Source organism: Nomascus leucogenys, chromosome 17, assembly GCF_006542625.1.
Source record: "Nomascus leucogenys isolate Asia chromosome 17, Asia_NLE_v1, whole genome shotgun sequence".
NCBI lineage: Eukaryota > Metazoa > Chordata > Mammalia > Primates > Hylobatidae > Nomascus > Nomascus leucogenys.
Window position 1 is genome coordinate 70,082,964 of NC_044397.1, and position 16,763 is coordinate 70,099,726.

General features: G+C 36.4%; 1 protein-coding gene across 1 annotated transcript in view; it reads left to right on the top strand.

Moving 5' to 3' along the window:
* Positions 1-16,763, top strand: part of DPY19L2 (dpy-19 like 2) — a 126,943-nt gene that overhangs the window by 71,293 nt on the left and 38,887 nt on the right. The window contains exons 17-19 of the mRNA XM_030795780.1: positions 9,892-9,916; positions 11,205-11,324; positions 12,889-13,063. Coding sequence (XP_030651640.1) covers positions 9,892-9,916; positions 11,205-11,324; positions 12,889-13,063 — 320 coding nt within the window. The remainder of the gene's footprint in view (positions 1-9,891; positions 9,917-11,204; positions 11,325-12,888; positions 13,064-16,763) is intronic.

The following is a 16,763-nucleotide window of genomic DNA, read 5'->3' on the forward strand; positions in this document are numbered from 1 at the left end:
AACCAAACTTAAATGTTTCCTTAAAAATATTATTCTTACAGATTTCTTATATGTATTTGGACTTGTTTTGGAGATATTTATATTTGTGAACTAACTCAAAGTTTAAATTGATAAATTATAATATATCATTAGAATTTAAAGTCAGTAAGCTAAAGATTTATTTTTGGAATTCCTCCCTCCCTCCCTTCCTCCCTTCCTTCCTTCCTGCCTTCCGTCCTTCTCTCTCTGTCTGTCTTGTCTTGTCTTTCCTCTTCTCTTCTCTTCTTTTTCTTTTCTCTTTTCTTTTCTTTTCTTTTCTTTTCTTTTCTTTTCTTTTCTTTTCTTTTCTTTTCACAGAGTCTTGCTCTGTCACCCAGGCTGGAGTGCAGTGGCGTGATCTCTGCTCACTGCAGCCTGGACATCCTGGGCTCAAGTGATCATCTCATCTCAGCTCTGCCAAGCAGCTGGGACTACAGGTGTGCATCACCATGCCCAGCTAATTTTTGTATTTTTTTGTAGAGAGGGGGTTTCACCATGTTGGTCAGGCTTTTCTTTTTCTTTCTTTTTTAACTTTCAGAGGGGGTATAATTATTTGTGTTCCTGAATATTTATGAATTTTCTTCTAAACTTATTGTTAAAACTATTTATTGTATAACATTTTTGGATGGTTTTAGTAATGTCAGTAGCATAAGCAGATGCCAGCAAAATGTATCATATCAGTGACACATAAGTAAATTGCTACAGGACTCAAGAAGTAAATTGTGAAGAAAATTTCCTTCTGAGGGAAATATGATCTCAAATGACATGTTTTTTAGTGTTCAACTTTTATTTTAGATGCAGGGGGCACATGTACAGGCTTGTTACATGGGTATATTGTACCCAGGTAGTGAGCATAGTACCTAATAGTAATTTTCAAGTTACATTTTATATTTGTAAGTAGAATATTATTTGATTTTGTGACTTCTACTTTATAGAATAGTTTTAGATTTATAGAAAAATTGTGAAGACAGTGGAAAGAATTTCCATGAACTCCATACTCCATGCTTGTATTTTTAATAAACAGCTGTGTATGGTTGTCAGAAGAGCTAGTTAGGCTCTTAGGTGCTTCTGTTGAAACTGTTTCCAAAATAAAGGGGATAATAGACCCATTCTACATTGTTCCGGACAGATGGAGCCCAGGGAAATGTGTCTTGGCATTCTAAAAAGAATGAATGGAGAACCCTGGACACTGTTCCCATAAGGAGTGCATGAAGGGACTTGGGATATTTAATTGGATAATAGAAGATTGAAGGGTATGTGGCAACTGTCTTCATATATTGCAGAGGGTGTAATGTGGAAGCAACAGACTCGGAGGGGTCAGTGGATGGAAGATAATTACTCAGAATATGGAAGTCTTATGTATTGATTACATATTTGAAAGTGACAGGCCTGTTGTGTATGGGCAGAGGGTTCTGGGTTAAATCTCAAAAATAATAATAGCAGGGGCCAGTAGTAATATATTCTGAAAAACCAATGTATCAAAAAGAGAGGGAATACTCCCCTCTCTTAGATCTGCTCCCCTGGGTGCTGATTGTAAGTAGCTTTATATGTTTTATTTTAGAAAACACATATAGAAACACAATATTTTAAAAAAATAGAATTGTAGTCTTCTTCTTATTCTGCAACTTGTTACTTGTATTTAATAGTGTGTCTTGGGCCTCTGCCTTGATCTTCATTATATTTTATAATGGTCTTAGGATTTTATTGTTGACCATCATGCGTGACTGCCTTTCCCATATCAATGACAGTTTAGATTATATATAACTTTTGTCATAAAAACCAATATTTTAAGGATTGAATATCCTGGTTCGTGTATCTTGGTACACTTATTCTAAGTATTTCTATAGTATAAAATATGTGAATTTGGACTGCTGATTATGAGGCCTGCATATTTTAGAATTTGTTAAAACTGAGAAATTATAATGATGAGAGTGTCCATTTCTCTGCAACTCCACCAACATCGTTATCAAGCTTTTAATTTTTTCTGATAGGTAAAAACAATTCATTTTATTGTATAAATTCTTTGTCAGTGGAGTTTTGCAGCTTTTCATGTGTTTGTTTACTATGTTTCTTTTTGACCTTTAAAAGTTGTTTTGTGGGTTTTTTTTTTTGTTGTTGTTGTTGTTTTGTCTCGCTGCTGTGTATGCAGTGGCACGATCTCGGCTCACTGCAACCTCTGCCTCTGGGGTTCAAGCAGTTCTCCTGCCCCAGCCTCTGGAGTAGCTGGGATAACAGGCACCCGTCATCACACCCAGCTAACTTCTGTATTTTTAGTAGAGACGGGGTTTTGCCATGTTGGCCAGGCTGGTCTCGAACTCCTGACCTCAAGTGATCCAGCCACCTGGGCCTCCCAAAGTGCTGGGATTGCAGGCATGAGCCACCGTGCCCGGCCATGTGTTATGTTTTTGCTTTTTCCATAGATGTAACATTTTGTCTTTTATGTGTATTACATAGTTTCTTCCAAGATGTCAACTTATAGTTCATTTATGGTCTCTGCTTTGTAGAACTTCAAAATTTCTGTACAATCAGTTATATATTTTTTCTGGGTTCATATGTTGCTTAGAAACACTTCCCTACACCAAAGACATTAAAATATTTTTTTCATATTTTCTTTCATAAGTTTCTATTTACATATAGGTGATTTATTACTCTTGCATTAATTTTGTGCTATAGTGACATAGAGGAGTCTACCTTTCCCCCTGTAATGAGGTATTGTCCCAACACAGTATTGCATAAATCTTTTTTCCAAATGTCAGCTTTTATCATTTATCAATTCTCATTGTACTTGAGTCTGTTTTAGATTGTCTCTTATACTGATCTTTTAGTTTATAGGAAAGCTGCTTTACTTTTTTTTTTTTTTTTTTTTTTTTTTTGCAACACGTTTTTATCTAGCCACGCTACCAAACTTTCTTTCTGGTTCTAATAGTTTTTCCATTGATGCTCTGGATTTTCTAGGCAAGTTATCATATAATCTACAAACAGTAATAACTTTCTAATATTTATACTTCTTTACTTTCTTGTCTTGTGTATTAGCTAGAACTTCCAGAACAACTTTGAACTGCAGTGATGATGGGCTTGCCCTTATTTTGTTTCTGAGTCTAAAGTGAAGAATGCCTTTAGTGTCTCACTGTTCCATTTGCTGTTAGTATGTAATAGATAGCCTTTATTTCATTAAGAAAGTTTCCTTGGCCAGGCGCGGTGGCTCACACCTGTAATCCCAGCATTTTGGGAGGCCGAGGTGGGCAGATCACGAGGTCAGGAGATTGAGGCCATCCTGGCTAACATGGTGAAACCCCGTCTCTACTAAAAATAAAAAAAATTAGCTGGGCATCATGGTGGGCACCTGTAGTCCCAGCTACTCGGGAGGCTTAGGCAGGAGAATGGTGTGAACCCGGGAGGCGGAGGTTTCAGTGAGCTGAGATTGCGCCACTGCACTCCAGCCTGGGTGACAGAGTGAGACTCCATCTCAAAAAAATAAAAAATAAAAAAAGAAAAAAGAAAGTTTCCTTTTGGTTCATATAAACCAGGATAATTTTAAAAATTAAATTAAAAATAGATGTTGAAAGTGTATAATGTGTGAATTGTAACTCAATAAAGCAGTAAAAAAATGAATGTTAAATTTTTTAAAAATGGCTTTAAAAATATTTTGGGGATTATTATATATTTTTTCTCCTTATTAATAACTACACTTGTTTTTAAAATTTGGTAAGAATGCTTAACATGTGATCTACCCTCTTGACGATTTTTTAATTGTATAATACAGTATTGTGGACTATAAGTATAACATTCTATAGTTGATCTCTCGAACTTATTCAGCTGGCTTAACTGAAACTTTAAGCCTGTTGACTAGTATCTCTCCATTTCCCCTCATCTCAGCCCCTGGTGACACCATTGCACTCTTTCACTCTATGACTGACTATTTTAGATACCTCATGTAAGTGGAATTTTGCATTATATATCTTGTGGGATTGGCTTACTTCAGTTAGCATAAGGCCCTTCAGGTTCATCCATGCTGTCTCACGCTGAAGAAGTTCCTACTTTCTTTTTTAGGCTGAACAATATTCCATTGTTTATGTATGCTGCATTTTCATTATTCATCTGTTGATGGACATTTAGTCGGTTTCCACATCTTGACGACTATGAATAGCACTGCAGTGAACATGAGAGTGCTAGTATCTTGTTGAGATTTTGATTTCAACTGTTTTGGATAAATACCTAGAAGTGGGATTACTGGATTTTTTGGTAGTTCTACTTTTAATTTTTTAAAGATTTTTTTGGTGAACCTCCATCCTGTATTCCATAGCAGGTGCACCATTTGAAATTCCACCTGTGCAGGGATTTCAATTTCTCTACATTCTTGCCAACACTTATTACCTTTTGTTTTTTGGATAATGTCTATCCTGACATGTACATTAGAGTTGTAATCTTTCTGCTGGTAGAAGGTCTTGCTTCAATGGTGATAGCTTCTGACTGATCAGGTGGCCATGGAGCTTTCTTAAAATAAGACAATGAAGTTTGCCACATTGACTGACTCTTCCTTTCGTGAAAAATTTCTCTGTAGCATACAATGCTGTTTGATAGCATTTTACCCACAGTAGAACTACTTCCAAAATTGGAGTCAGTCCTCTCGAACCCTGCCACGCTTTATCAACCAAGTTTATGTCATCTTCTGAATCCTTTGTTTTCATTTCAACAATGTTCACAGCATGTTCACCAGGAGTAGACTCCATCTCAAGAAACCACTCTCTTTGCTTATCCGTAAGAAGCAACTCCTCATCCATTCAAGTTTTTTCATGAGATTGCAGCAATTCAGTCACATCTTCAGTCTCTACTTCTAATTCTAGTTCTCTTGCTGTTTTCACCACATCTGCAGTGACTTCCCCTGCTGAAGTCTTGTACCCCTCAGAGTCGCCCATGAGGGTTGGAATCATTTTTAATGTTATATGAGAAGAAAGCATTCTAATAAAATAACAGATAAAGTAGAAAATAAGTTGGAATCAACTGCTTCCCATCTCTTATGGATGTCAGTATTTTGACCTCCATCCATGAATCACAAATATCCTTAATGGCATCTAGAATGGTGAATCATTTCCAGAAGATTTTCAATTTACCCAAATCCATCAGAGGAATCACTGTCTATGACAGCTATAGCCTTATGAAACATATTTCTTAAATAACAAGACTTGAAATGACTCCTTGATCCAGCCTCCTTTCCTGCAACCTTAATCTCCTTGTCCATCTCTATCAGAGCTCTTGGGTGACCAGCCGCATTGTCAATGAGCAATAATATTTTGAAAGGAATCTTTTTTTCTGGGAAGTAGGTCTCAAGAGTGGGTTTAAAATATTCAGTAAATCATGCTGTGACAGATGTGCTGTCATCCAGGCTTTGTTGTTCCATTTGTAGAGTAGAGGCAGAGTAGATTTAGCATAATTCTGAAAAAAGGCCTCAGGATTTTCAAAGTGGTAAATGAACACTGGCTTCAACCGAAAGTCACCAGCTGCATTAGTCCATAACAAGGTCATTCTTTTTTGGATTTTTCATAAAACCAGCTTTTGGTTTTATTCCTTATATTTATGAAGGTTGTTCTCCATTTTATGAATCTCTGCTTATATTTTTATGTCGTTAGTTTCTCTTTTAGTGCACTTTTGTTGTTTTCCTGTGTTTAAAGTTCACATCATTTATTATCAATCATTATTGTGTCCTAGTAAATACATTTAAAGTTATAACTTTTTCTCTGAAGAAGACACACACTGTATCCCACGATGTGTGTAGCATTACCATTAATGCTGATTTCTGTGTAGTCTGTGATTTGAGTTTTGATCAGTTAATCCAAAATCACTTAGAAGAATGTCTTAAAATGTCTAACTAGTTTTAAGCCAGGTGCGGTGGCTCATGCCTATAATCCCAGCACTTTGGGAGCCCAAGGCGGGTGGATCACGAGGTCAGGAGATTGAGACCATCCTGGCCAACACGGTGAAACCCCATCTCCACTAAAAATACATGAATTAGCTGGGCGTGGTGGCACGCACCTGTAATCCCAGCTACTCGGGAGGCTGAGGCAGGAGAATCGCTGGAACCCAGGAGTCGGAGGTTGCAGTGAGCCAAGATTGCCACTGCACTCCAGCCTGGCAACAGAGCGAGGCTCGGTCTCAATAATAATAATAATAATTTTTAAAAATGTCTAACTAGTTTCTTCTGTTGTATATTTTGCCTTTAAAATTAACTTGCTACTTATTGAGATGGATGTTCAGTTTCAGTAAATGCTCTGTGAGGATTTTTTAAATGTTCATTTCTTATTTAGGGGAAGTTCAAATTTACATGTTGTATCATGTTATTAATAGTGCTATTCTAAATGGTCTAGTACATCAACTTATTTTTCTACTTTATCTGTTTTCTTAGAATGCTATCTTCACATACAACATTAAAAATGAATTTTTCAAAATTGTCTTGTGATTTTAATAGTGTTTGCTTTATATAGATAGTGCTGTTGTTCATTGCATGATTATTATAGGATTATGCTTTTATTATAAAGGATATTCTTTGCTTTACTTAGTGGTTTTTGCTGTAAATTTTTCTTTGTATAAAATTAATATTGCCACATCTGCTTTCTTTTTTATAGATTTGCCTGGTTTACCTGTATTTATGCTTTTTTTTTTAACATTTTTGTGACATTTTGGTTTAGGTATATTTCTCATTGTTAGATTTTTTCTATACAAATTCCTCTAATACTCATTTTCTAATTGGTGAATTTAACCCATTTTCATATTAACTGTGATAATTGCTGTGTTTGTACTTCTACCTGCCATCTGATTTTATGTTTTCTATTCATCATGCTTTTCAAAAATTATTTTCTTGATACTTGCTGAATTGTTAGCTATATCCCATTTCTATATTTCCTGGTGGTTTCTCTTAAATTATTAGCAAATATATTCCTTTTGATATTAAGAGTTCATCAGCATCTAAAATCTGTTACCACCAATGATAGTAGCTAACAGTTATTATTTCCTGTGTGTCTGACAATATTTTAAGCTTCTTACCAGTATTAACTCAATAAATCCTCACAGTCACCTTGTGAGAAGGGAGTCAGTTATTCCCATTATTTGCAGATGAGGAAGTCAGTAAGAAGGTAAGTAATTTTCTGAAAGGCACACAGCTAGTGAGTAGTGGTGGCAGAATTCATACTCAGGCTCTGTACCTAGAGACCTGCTTGCTTCAGCCCTGAACTGTCGGAATATTTTTACTTGTCCCTGCCTACACACCCTCTCCTTCCAGGTTATGCTGAAATTTACTTTCTAAATTGTTGTCTTATCTGTTATGTTTTAAGAAGTCTCTAAACATTTACATTAAAGACACCAGCAATCTTTGCGCTTGACTTCAAATTTTACTGATTTATTTTTCCTTGACATGTAGAATTGGCATGCTTTCTGGGTGCTTTCTTACCCGAAAAATGGCTTTATTTTGCCCTCATATTTGATTGATAGATTGGTTAATAGATATTTGTGGGTTTCATTCAACATTTTGTTGACATTGCTTCTTTGTGTTCTAGCATTGAGCATTACAGATGAAAACTCCTACATAGCTTTTCTCTCTGGAAATTCATAACGTTTGGAGGGGTGATGTGTGTGTGTTGTTGTTCTCTTATTCTTTCACTTTAGCTTCTCTTTTTTGGATTTCTGTTATTGCTTTTATCATATTATCTATTTCTTTTCTTTCTGTGTTCTCAGAGAATATCATCACTGAGTCTTTAATATTGTCAACTTCAGCTGTGTACATTTTGCTCTTCAACTTTCTTTTGAGGCTTTAAATTAGGCAAATATATTTTTCTTAGAATTTCTGAAAACTCCTTCTTTTCACTGGAGCTTATTTTAATTATATGGATGTATTATCCTCTTAAACTTCTGTGAAAACAATAATTGGAGTTTTCATTTGCATTAGCTGTTTCATGAGAGGTCAAGTTTTTTGCTCATTTATTTTGATGTTTCCTTTTCATGATATTTGTGTCTTGGGATTTGGTTGTATATTCACATTTTTAATTAGCTACTTGATTTAAATAAAGTATCAGTAGTTACTTTTAGGGTTCTTGGTGATTATAATAATTACTCACCTACCAGGCTTCTTCCTTGCATGCAGCTCACTACAGGAATCTGTTGTGCCTAGAAGATTTCGGGACAAGTGGGGAAACCCCACTCAGTTAACTGCATACACAGGGAAGGGGCTACGAGGGAGATAGAATAATTTGGTCTCCACTATTACCTTAAGAGACCTTCCCCTGTCTTCGATTTAAAAAAAAAACTACTGCATACAAAGGGTAGGAGCTACAAGGGAGATAGAATAATTCGGACTCCACTACTACCTTAAGAGACCTTCCCCGACTTCTCTTTTAAAAAACCTATGGGTCTCTGTACCCCTGAACTTACTTTCCACACCTGTTTCTCTCTTCACCCCCAAAATCCATATTAGAATGCCCCTGGCAGGCTATAAAGCCTTTCATAAAAGTAAAATACCCAGTCTTTTCAAGAGAACAATAAAATAGGCAGTCTCCTACCTCTTGTCTTACTCTAATACAAACTCCATGAAGATAAGTATTGTCTCCATACTGTTCATGCTGCACAGCAGTTGCCCTTATCTGCAGGGCGACGCATCCCAAGACCCCCAATGGATGCTTGAAACTGCAGAGAGTAACACATGTGATTGCCACCATCGGAACACATTTCTGTTCACGTCTTCCACCCACAGATTTAATGCCTTTTCCATCTTAACTAAGCACTTATCATGGACTGTGGCCATAACTTTTGCAGTTTTAGATGCAACAGCAAAACTAGCATTAATTTTTTCTTCTTCTTCACAATTTCATGGATAGATTTGTTCTTACCATAGATCTTAGCAACCTCAGCATATGATGTTTTTTCTTTTGAGAACTTTCACTTTTTCTCTTAAAGAAAGCACTTTACAGCTTCTCTTTGGCATATCTCAACTGTCAGCATCACTGCTCTTGAACTTTGGGGCCATTATTAAGTCAGAAAAGGGTTACTTGAAAACAAGCACTGAGATACCACCAGAGTCCATCTGATAACTGAAATGGTAACTACATGACTAACAGGCTGGTGACGTATACAGCATGGATATGCTGGACAAAGGGGTGAGTCATGTCCCAGGTAGGATGAAGCAGGGTGACTTGAGATTTCACTATTCAGTATGGTACACAATTTAAAACTTAGGAATTGTTTATTTCCTGGAACTTTTCATTTAATATTTTTGGACTGCAGTTGACCACAGGTAACTGAAACTGTGGAAAGTGAGGATCGGAGGATAAGCAGGGACTGTGGTATTCATTTCATTGCACAGTGCCTAGAATACAGTAGGTGTACTGTAAGTATTTTGCAAAGGGACAACTTTTCTGAAACTAAAAATTTTTCTTCTGGAAATTTATGCTAAGGAAATATTTAGAGATGCTTACAAAGTTTTATGCATGAGTATCCGTGTTATTTGTAATTGTGAAAAATGAAAATAACTCAAAAGTTTAACAGTGGTCATCTAAAGTATTGTATACACTGTATATATAGGTTGAATAGAAGGTCATCCTATTCATTTATTCATAGAGGTACAACCTCCAGGGATCTGTAAAATCTATTTTGTCTTAACCAAAGAACAAATTTTTGACATATCTTGAATAGGATGACTATAAATTATGACTTTCAAATTGTTGTAATTTTTGTACTGTTATCTGATATTTTTATTTTTATGTATGTTCCTAAGTAGTTTAGAGATAGTCAGATTTAAAAAATCTAAGATCGAACAAATGAAGCTTATTTTTATGTATTCATAGTATAAAAGACCTTCAGTAAATGGAAAATATTTTTATTTTATTCTAGAAAACAGCTCCTTGAACACAGTGAGGTAAAGCTTTCATTTTAATCTCTGGTAGACTTGTGTATTAAATTCTAGTTTGAGGATAATTGACAAAGGTATAACCTTGCTGCTGATGCACCATCAGCAGTGAGTTGTTCAGCATTGGTGATAAATTTCTGCTGATCCTTCTCACTCTTTCATCTGCTCTTACTTTTGAATAGTAATAAGTATTTAAAAGCTAGAAGGCTGATTTATGACTATAGTACAGAATTAAATTAAATTGCATTCATTTAACAATAACAAGCATTTGATTTCTAGCCTGCTGAGCTAATCAGCTATAGTCCATTAGGGCAGGCACCCCTGGCCCTGTGACTGGTGGCCATCTGCCACCACGTAGATATGCTGGTCAGTCAGCGACAAGCTCAGAAGTGTTGAAGGATACAAAAGATACTAAAGTCATGTTCCTGCCCTTCAGTATGTGTCATTTTACAAAGGAGACAAATAAGACAACATTTTATATGGTGTAAAATTATTTTGTGGCATGAAAAGGAAAAGATCAATGTGGGCTGGAAATATTTCCTGTTTGATAGAATTTCAAGTGGGTCTTGAGGTAAAGGTCAAATTTACAGGAGTGGGTAACTGAATTTGAACTTAATAGAGATAGTTTATGACACATGTTGAGTATCCCTTATCCAAAATGCTTAGGACCAGAGGCGTTTCAGATTTCAGATTTTATTGAATTTTGGAATATTTACAATGTAGTTACTAGTTGAGCATTCCTAACCTGAAAATCCAAAATCCAAAATGCTTCAATGAGCATTTGTTTTAGCATAATCTTTGAACATCATATTGGTACTCAAAAGTTTCAGATTTTGGAGCATTGTAGATTTCAGATTTTTGGATCAGGGATGCATTAGTAACTTTGTCACTTTACAGTGAGGCCCACTGTGTTGGTCCTCCGCCTCCTCACTCCACCACCTGCTCTCCCTGGCTCCTCTGCCTGCTCCATTTTCTTGCCCACTGCACTTATTGCCTTACAGTAGACTATGTAATGGATTTATTTATTTGCTATGTCTATGTATTGTCTGTCTTTCATTACTAAATGTAGTTAAATGTAATACAAGGACAGAAATTGCTCACTGTTGTATCCGAAGCACCCAGAAGAGTACCTGGAACATAGTAGACATTCGATAAATTATTGTTGAATGAATACTGATAGGCTTATTACTAAGTTAGAAGATCTTTGTCTTAATGAATAATATAGTTTTAATATACTTCATTAATTTAAAAATATGAAAAGTAGAAATGTGATTTTGTCTTATTTGTGTTTTTATAGCTGGCTTTTCACACATTGCAGTTGTTAGCGTTTACTGCCCTTGCCATTTTAATTATGAGGCTAAAGATGTTTTTGACACCGCACATGTGTGTTATGGCTTCCTTGATATGCTCTCGACAGGTAAGGGATTCATTCTTGTATAACAATACTATAAAAACTATAGCAGCTATACTTAGTAGTTACCGTGGCTTTGCTGACTAATTCAAAATATAAACACACTAAGTGTTTTTAACTTAACTAAGTTAAATGATTTAAAATATTACTTCATGATTCACTATAAGCAAGAAAAGCAATTTCAAGTGGCTTTGAAAAGTATTTCTGGATTTTAATTGATATTTCTATAACAAGTGATTAGGCAAACATTTCCCCTCTGTTAATATCCTGTCCATGAACATAACCTTTTGGAGTTCAGGTTTGTGTAAGAGTGCCTGGCACGGTGGCTCACACCTGTAATCCCAGCACTTTGGGAGGCTGAGATGGGCAGATCACTTGAGGCCAGGAGTTCGAGACCAGCCCGGCCAACACGGTGAAACTCTATCTCTACTAAAAATACAAAAATTAGCCGGGTGTGGTGGCGAGTGCCTGTAATTCCAGCTACTTGGGAGGCTGAGGCAGGAGAATCGCTTGAACCTGGGAGGCAGAGGCTGCAGTCAGCCAAGATCGCACCACAGCACTCTAACCTGGGTGACAGAGTGAGACTCTGTCTCAAAAAAAGAAAAAAAGAAAAAAAAAGAGTTTCCTGGTAGCTGGGCACAGTGGCTCACACCTGAAATCCCAGCACTTTGGAAGGCCAAGGTGGGCAGATCACTTGAGGTCAGGAGTTCAAGACCAGCCTGGCCAACATGGTGAAACCCTGTCTCTACTAAAATACAAAAATTAGCCAGGCATGGTGGTGTGTGCCTGTAATCCCAGCGACTCAGGAGGCTGAGGCAGGAATATTGCTTGAACCCAGGAAGTGGAGGTCGAAGGGAGCTGAGGTCGCACCACTGCATTACAGCCTGGGAGACAGAGTGAGACTCTGTCTTAAAAAAAAAAAAAAGAAAAAGAGTTTCCTGGTTCACCAAAAGTACCCTGAAATACTCATCCAATACCAGAGTAGATGCAGAGTAATTGCTCTAATATGGTCCTGTCTGGCTGGAAGAATCTATAAGAAATTCTGGGGTTCTATCACTGTTATCTAACATACAAAAGAACTAGATAAATTGCTAGAATATTGGGCCTAAGGTACTTCTACAAACACCTTACTTAGTTTTGATTATGAGTGTATAGCCTTAAAATATCATAATGCCTGTTTTCCTGAGAAGAATCTATATATGTCATGCTAATAGGGCTTCCCTGTCTACTAACCATGTCCACACAAGGCAGCCAAGGATGAAAGGATTTAGTTCCAAGATGTTTCACAGTTGTGATTTATTTTAATCCTTAGTAGTAAATTAGTACTAGAAGGATCAGGTATATCTTCCTTAATTCTTCCCAGGGGAGAGAAAGTTTCGTTTTCACCTGGGCCCTGTAATGCCAACATATTCGTTGCTTTAGAAACAATCGGAGATGATAATTCTGTATACATGTGTGCTGCTATCAAAGGGTAATTCACATTGGTTTGAGTAACAAGGTGAGAATTTATTGTTGACCCTACAGTACTCTTCATATAAGAACTACAAATAAATGGTTTATTTCGTTTCAGCTCTTTGGCTGGCTTTTTCGCAGAGTTCGTTTTGAGAATGTTATCTTTGGCATTCTAACAGTGATGTCAATACAAGGTTATGCAAACCTCCGTAATCAATGGAGCATAATAGGAGAATTTAATAATTTGCCTCAGGAAGAACTTTTACAGTGGATCAAATACAATACCACATCAGGTATGTAGGTATTTGGTTATATGCTAGTTTTATACAAACATACTCACAGACATATTTGTGTATACTATATATAATTATTGTCATTTCTGATATATGTGTGTATGTGTGTACCACAGATTTACAAATAGGCATTCATACTCTCACAGACTTTGAGCAGACTGTTGCAATGTCAATCAAACCCTTCCGAAAGGCAATTTTGCACCCCCTTTAAGCCCCTCCCAGATAATTATCAAAGAATTTAAATTAGCACCAGGAAATTAATGATTTTTCACAAGTTATGTCCTTTAACTCTCAGAGAGGATTATAGCTTTTAAACCATAACAATGACAAAGAAGTAAATCTTTAAAAATGAAATTTCACACCTTGTGCCAGGCTATAGCAGAAGATACTTTTGATGGTGGGGAGTTAACTGGCACCGCTTCTGTCACTGCAATCAGTGCTGTCTCCTCTAATTCTGTAAAACAAGTCGTCGGCAGAGGAGTTAAAATCTTGGATATTCTATTTTCTTCACTAAATCATCTCACAGAGATAGTATGCATCCTATTTTAAATACTCCAAAGTTTTCTTTTTAGCTTACCTTCTTTTCTTCCTGTCTTTATTCAGAACTACCTCAAGCAGATACATATTTTTAAATATCTTTCCAGAGAATAAGTCTATAACATTTTCTGTAACTAAATTTGTAAATCAAAGATTATTTTTGATATTTAGAAACTTACACAAGTTCTTCACTATGATTTATTTAAATTTTCTTATGACTCCTGAGCTTATTTCCTTTTATTTCTTATTTGATAGCCACTTTTTTGCTAATTAACCTTCATTAAGGTAAATCTTTAGAAGCTTTAAGTGAGATATTTGGTCTATAGCTTTCCAAGGGTGTAGGTGACAGTGCCTCACTAAACTGCCAAGCCAGTTTAATTAGAATTTTAAAAGTAATCCCCAACTGACTTTTTCCACATAGGAGCTCAAGGTAATCACTCCCTTTCTTTACTCTCCCTTGCCTCTCCCCAGTTACAGCTATTTTTTCCCAAGCTTTTAAAGATATCTACCCTTTTAATCTTTTCTTGTGTCTTTCTTTGTTCCAGTGTTTGTATTGGGCTCCTGACAGAGAGCCTACATTTGGCAACTTATCCTTCTAAGATAACTGCCACAAACCCCTGTCTCACTTTTAGATGCCTCTTCTTTGATCTTCTTTTCAATCTGTCTTATTCTCCTTTTAATTACTCTTATTATGAGTTATCTCATGGTTACCACATATTAAAAGCTATATGAAGTTTTGTAGTATTAGTGGAACTAGTGCTTATGTTGAGGTCTGCCATATACGGTTGCATAGTTTGTGCACTGCACAAAGGTGACCAATTGAGAGGATAAGTGAAAGCTTAAATCCAGCTTGTGGTCCACTCATCAAACCATGTATAATGGGGCTCTGTCAAGTCAGGGGAATACCTTTTTCTAATCTGTGTAGTAGGCTAAATGGAGACTTCCATACAGTAATAGGAAAATATCTGATTTTTCCTTGTTATGCTCATTTTCTTCACAGCCAAAAAGACAGAAGGTGGAGTGGGAAGGTATTTCTTCCTCTCTGTCTGCCATAGATGACAACTCAGTGGGTCCAGCTCTTGCTGGACAGGTGTGCCTAGTTTTTTTTGGAAGACCCTGGCCCTGGGCTTTCAATTCTTCTTGCTCAGCATTTCCCAACCTTAGCACAGTTGACATTGAGGCTGTCCTGTGTATTACAAGAAATCCTTGGCCTCTATCTACAAGATGCCAACAGCATCTTCCCTCCTCCCCATAGCATGACATCCAAAAATGTCTCCAGAAGTTGATAGTGCTCCCTAGGGAGCAAAATCACGCCTGCTTGAGAACCACTTCTCTAGCTTAACAGCTTGTCATCATTAATTATTGAGTCTCCAATAATAAATACACATTCTTTGACTGGCTTACATATTTTCAAATTTGAGGCATATAAAGAAATTTTCATTCAAAGTCGCATTTAGAATGCTTAGTTATATTGGAAAGTAAACACTCAGGGTTCTTAAAGTTTTTAATTTATGTGGGTACAGAGCAGGTGTATATATTTATGGGGCAGATGGGATATTTTGATACAGGCATACAATGTGTAATAATCACATCAGGTAAATGGAGTATCCATCACCTGAAGCATTGATCCTTTGTGTTACAAACAATCCAGTTATACTCTCTGTTATTTTTAAATGTACAATACAGTTTTGTTGACTATAGTCACCCTTCTGTGTTACCAAACACTACATCTTATCCATTCTATTTTGTTTGTGCACATTAACCATCCTCACTTCCCCTCCACCCCCTCACTATCCTTCCCAGCCTCTGGTAACCATCATTCTATTCTTGATCTCCATGAGTTCAACTCTTTTAATTTTTAGCTCCCACAAATAAGTAAGAACCTGCAAAGTTTGTCTTTCCGTACCTGGCTTATTTCAATTAATGTAATGACCTCCAGTTCCATCCACGTTATGGATAGGATCTCATTCTTTTTTTATGACAGGATTTCATTCGTTTTTATGGCTGAATAGCACTGCGTTGTGTCTATGTACCACATTTCCTTTATCCATTCACCTGTTGATGGACATTTAGGTTGCTTCCAAATCTAGGCTATTGTGAGAAGTGCTGCAATAAACACGGGAGTGCAGATACCTCTTCTAAATATTTATTTCCTTTCTTTGGGGTATATATCTAAGAGTAGGATTGCTGGATCATTTGGTAACTCTATTTTTAGTTTTTTGAGGAACCTCCAAACTCTTCTACATAGTGGTTGTACTAATTTACATTTTCACCAAAAGTGTATGAGAGTTCCCTTTTCTCCACATCTTTTCCTGTCTTTTGGATAACAGCCATTTGTTATTGCCTGTCTTTTGAGTAATAGCCATTTTAACTGGAGTGAGATGCTATTTCACTTTAGTTTTGATTTGCGTTTCTCTAATGATCAGTGATGTTGAGCACCTCTTCATGTACCTTTTTGCCACTTGTATGTTTTCTTTTGAGAAATGTCTATTCAGATCTTTTGCCCATTTTTAAAGTAGATTTTTAGATTTTCTTTTCCTACAGAGTTGTTTGAGCTCCTTATATATTCTGGTTATTCATTCCCTGTCAGATTGGTAGTTTGCAAATATTTTCACTTATTCTTTGGGTTGTCTCTGCGCTTTGCTGATTGTTTCCTTTGCTGTGCAGAAGCTTTTACACTTGATGTGATCCCATTTGTTCATTTTTACTTTGGTTGCCTGTGCTTCCCAGGTATTTACTCAAGAAATCTTTGTCCAAACCAAAGTCCTGGAGAGTTTCCCCAAAGTTTTCTTGTAGTAATTTCAGAGTTTGAGGTCTTAGTTTAAGGCTTTAATCCACTTGGATTTGAGATTTGTATATGGCAAGAGATAGGGGTGTAGATTCATTCTTCTTCATATGGATATTCAGTTTTCCCAGCACCATTTATTGAAGAGATTGCCCTTTCCCCAGTGTATGTTTTTGGGACTGCTGTAAAAAATGAGTTTACTATAGATGTATGGATTTCTTTCTGGGTTCTCCATTCTGTTTCACTGGTCTGTGTGTCTGTTTTTATAGCAGTACCATGATGTTTTGGTTACTATACTTCTGTAGTATAATTTGAAGTCAGGTATTGTGATTCCTTCAGTTTTGTTCTTCTTGCTCAGGGTAGCTTTGGCTATTCTAG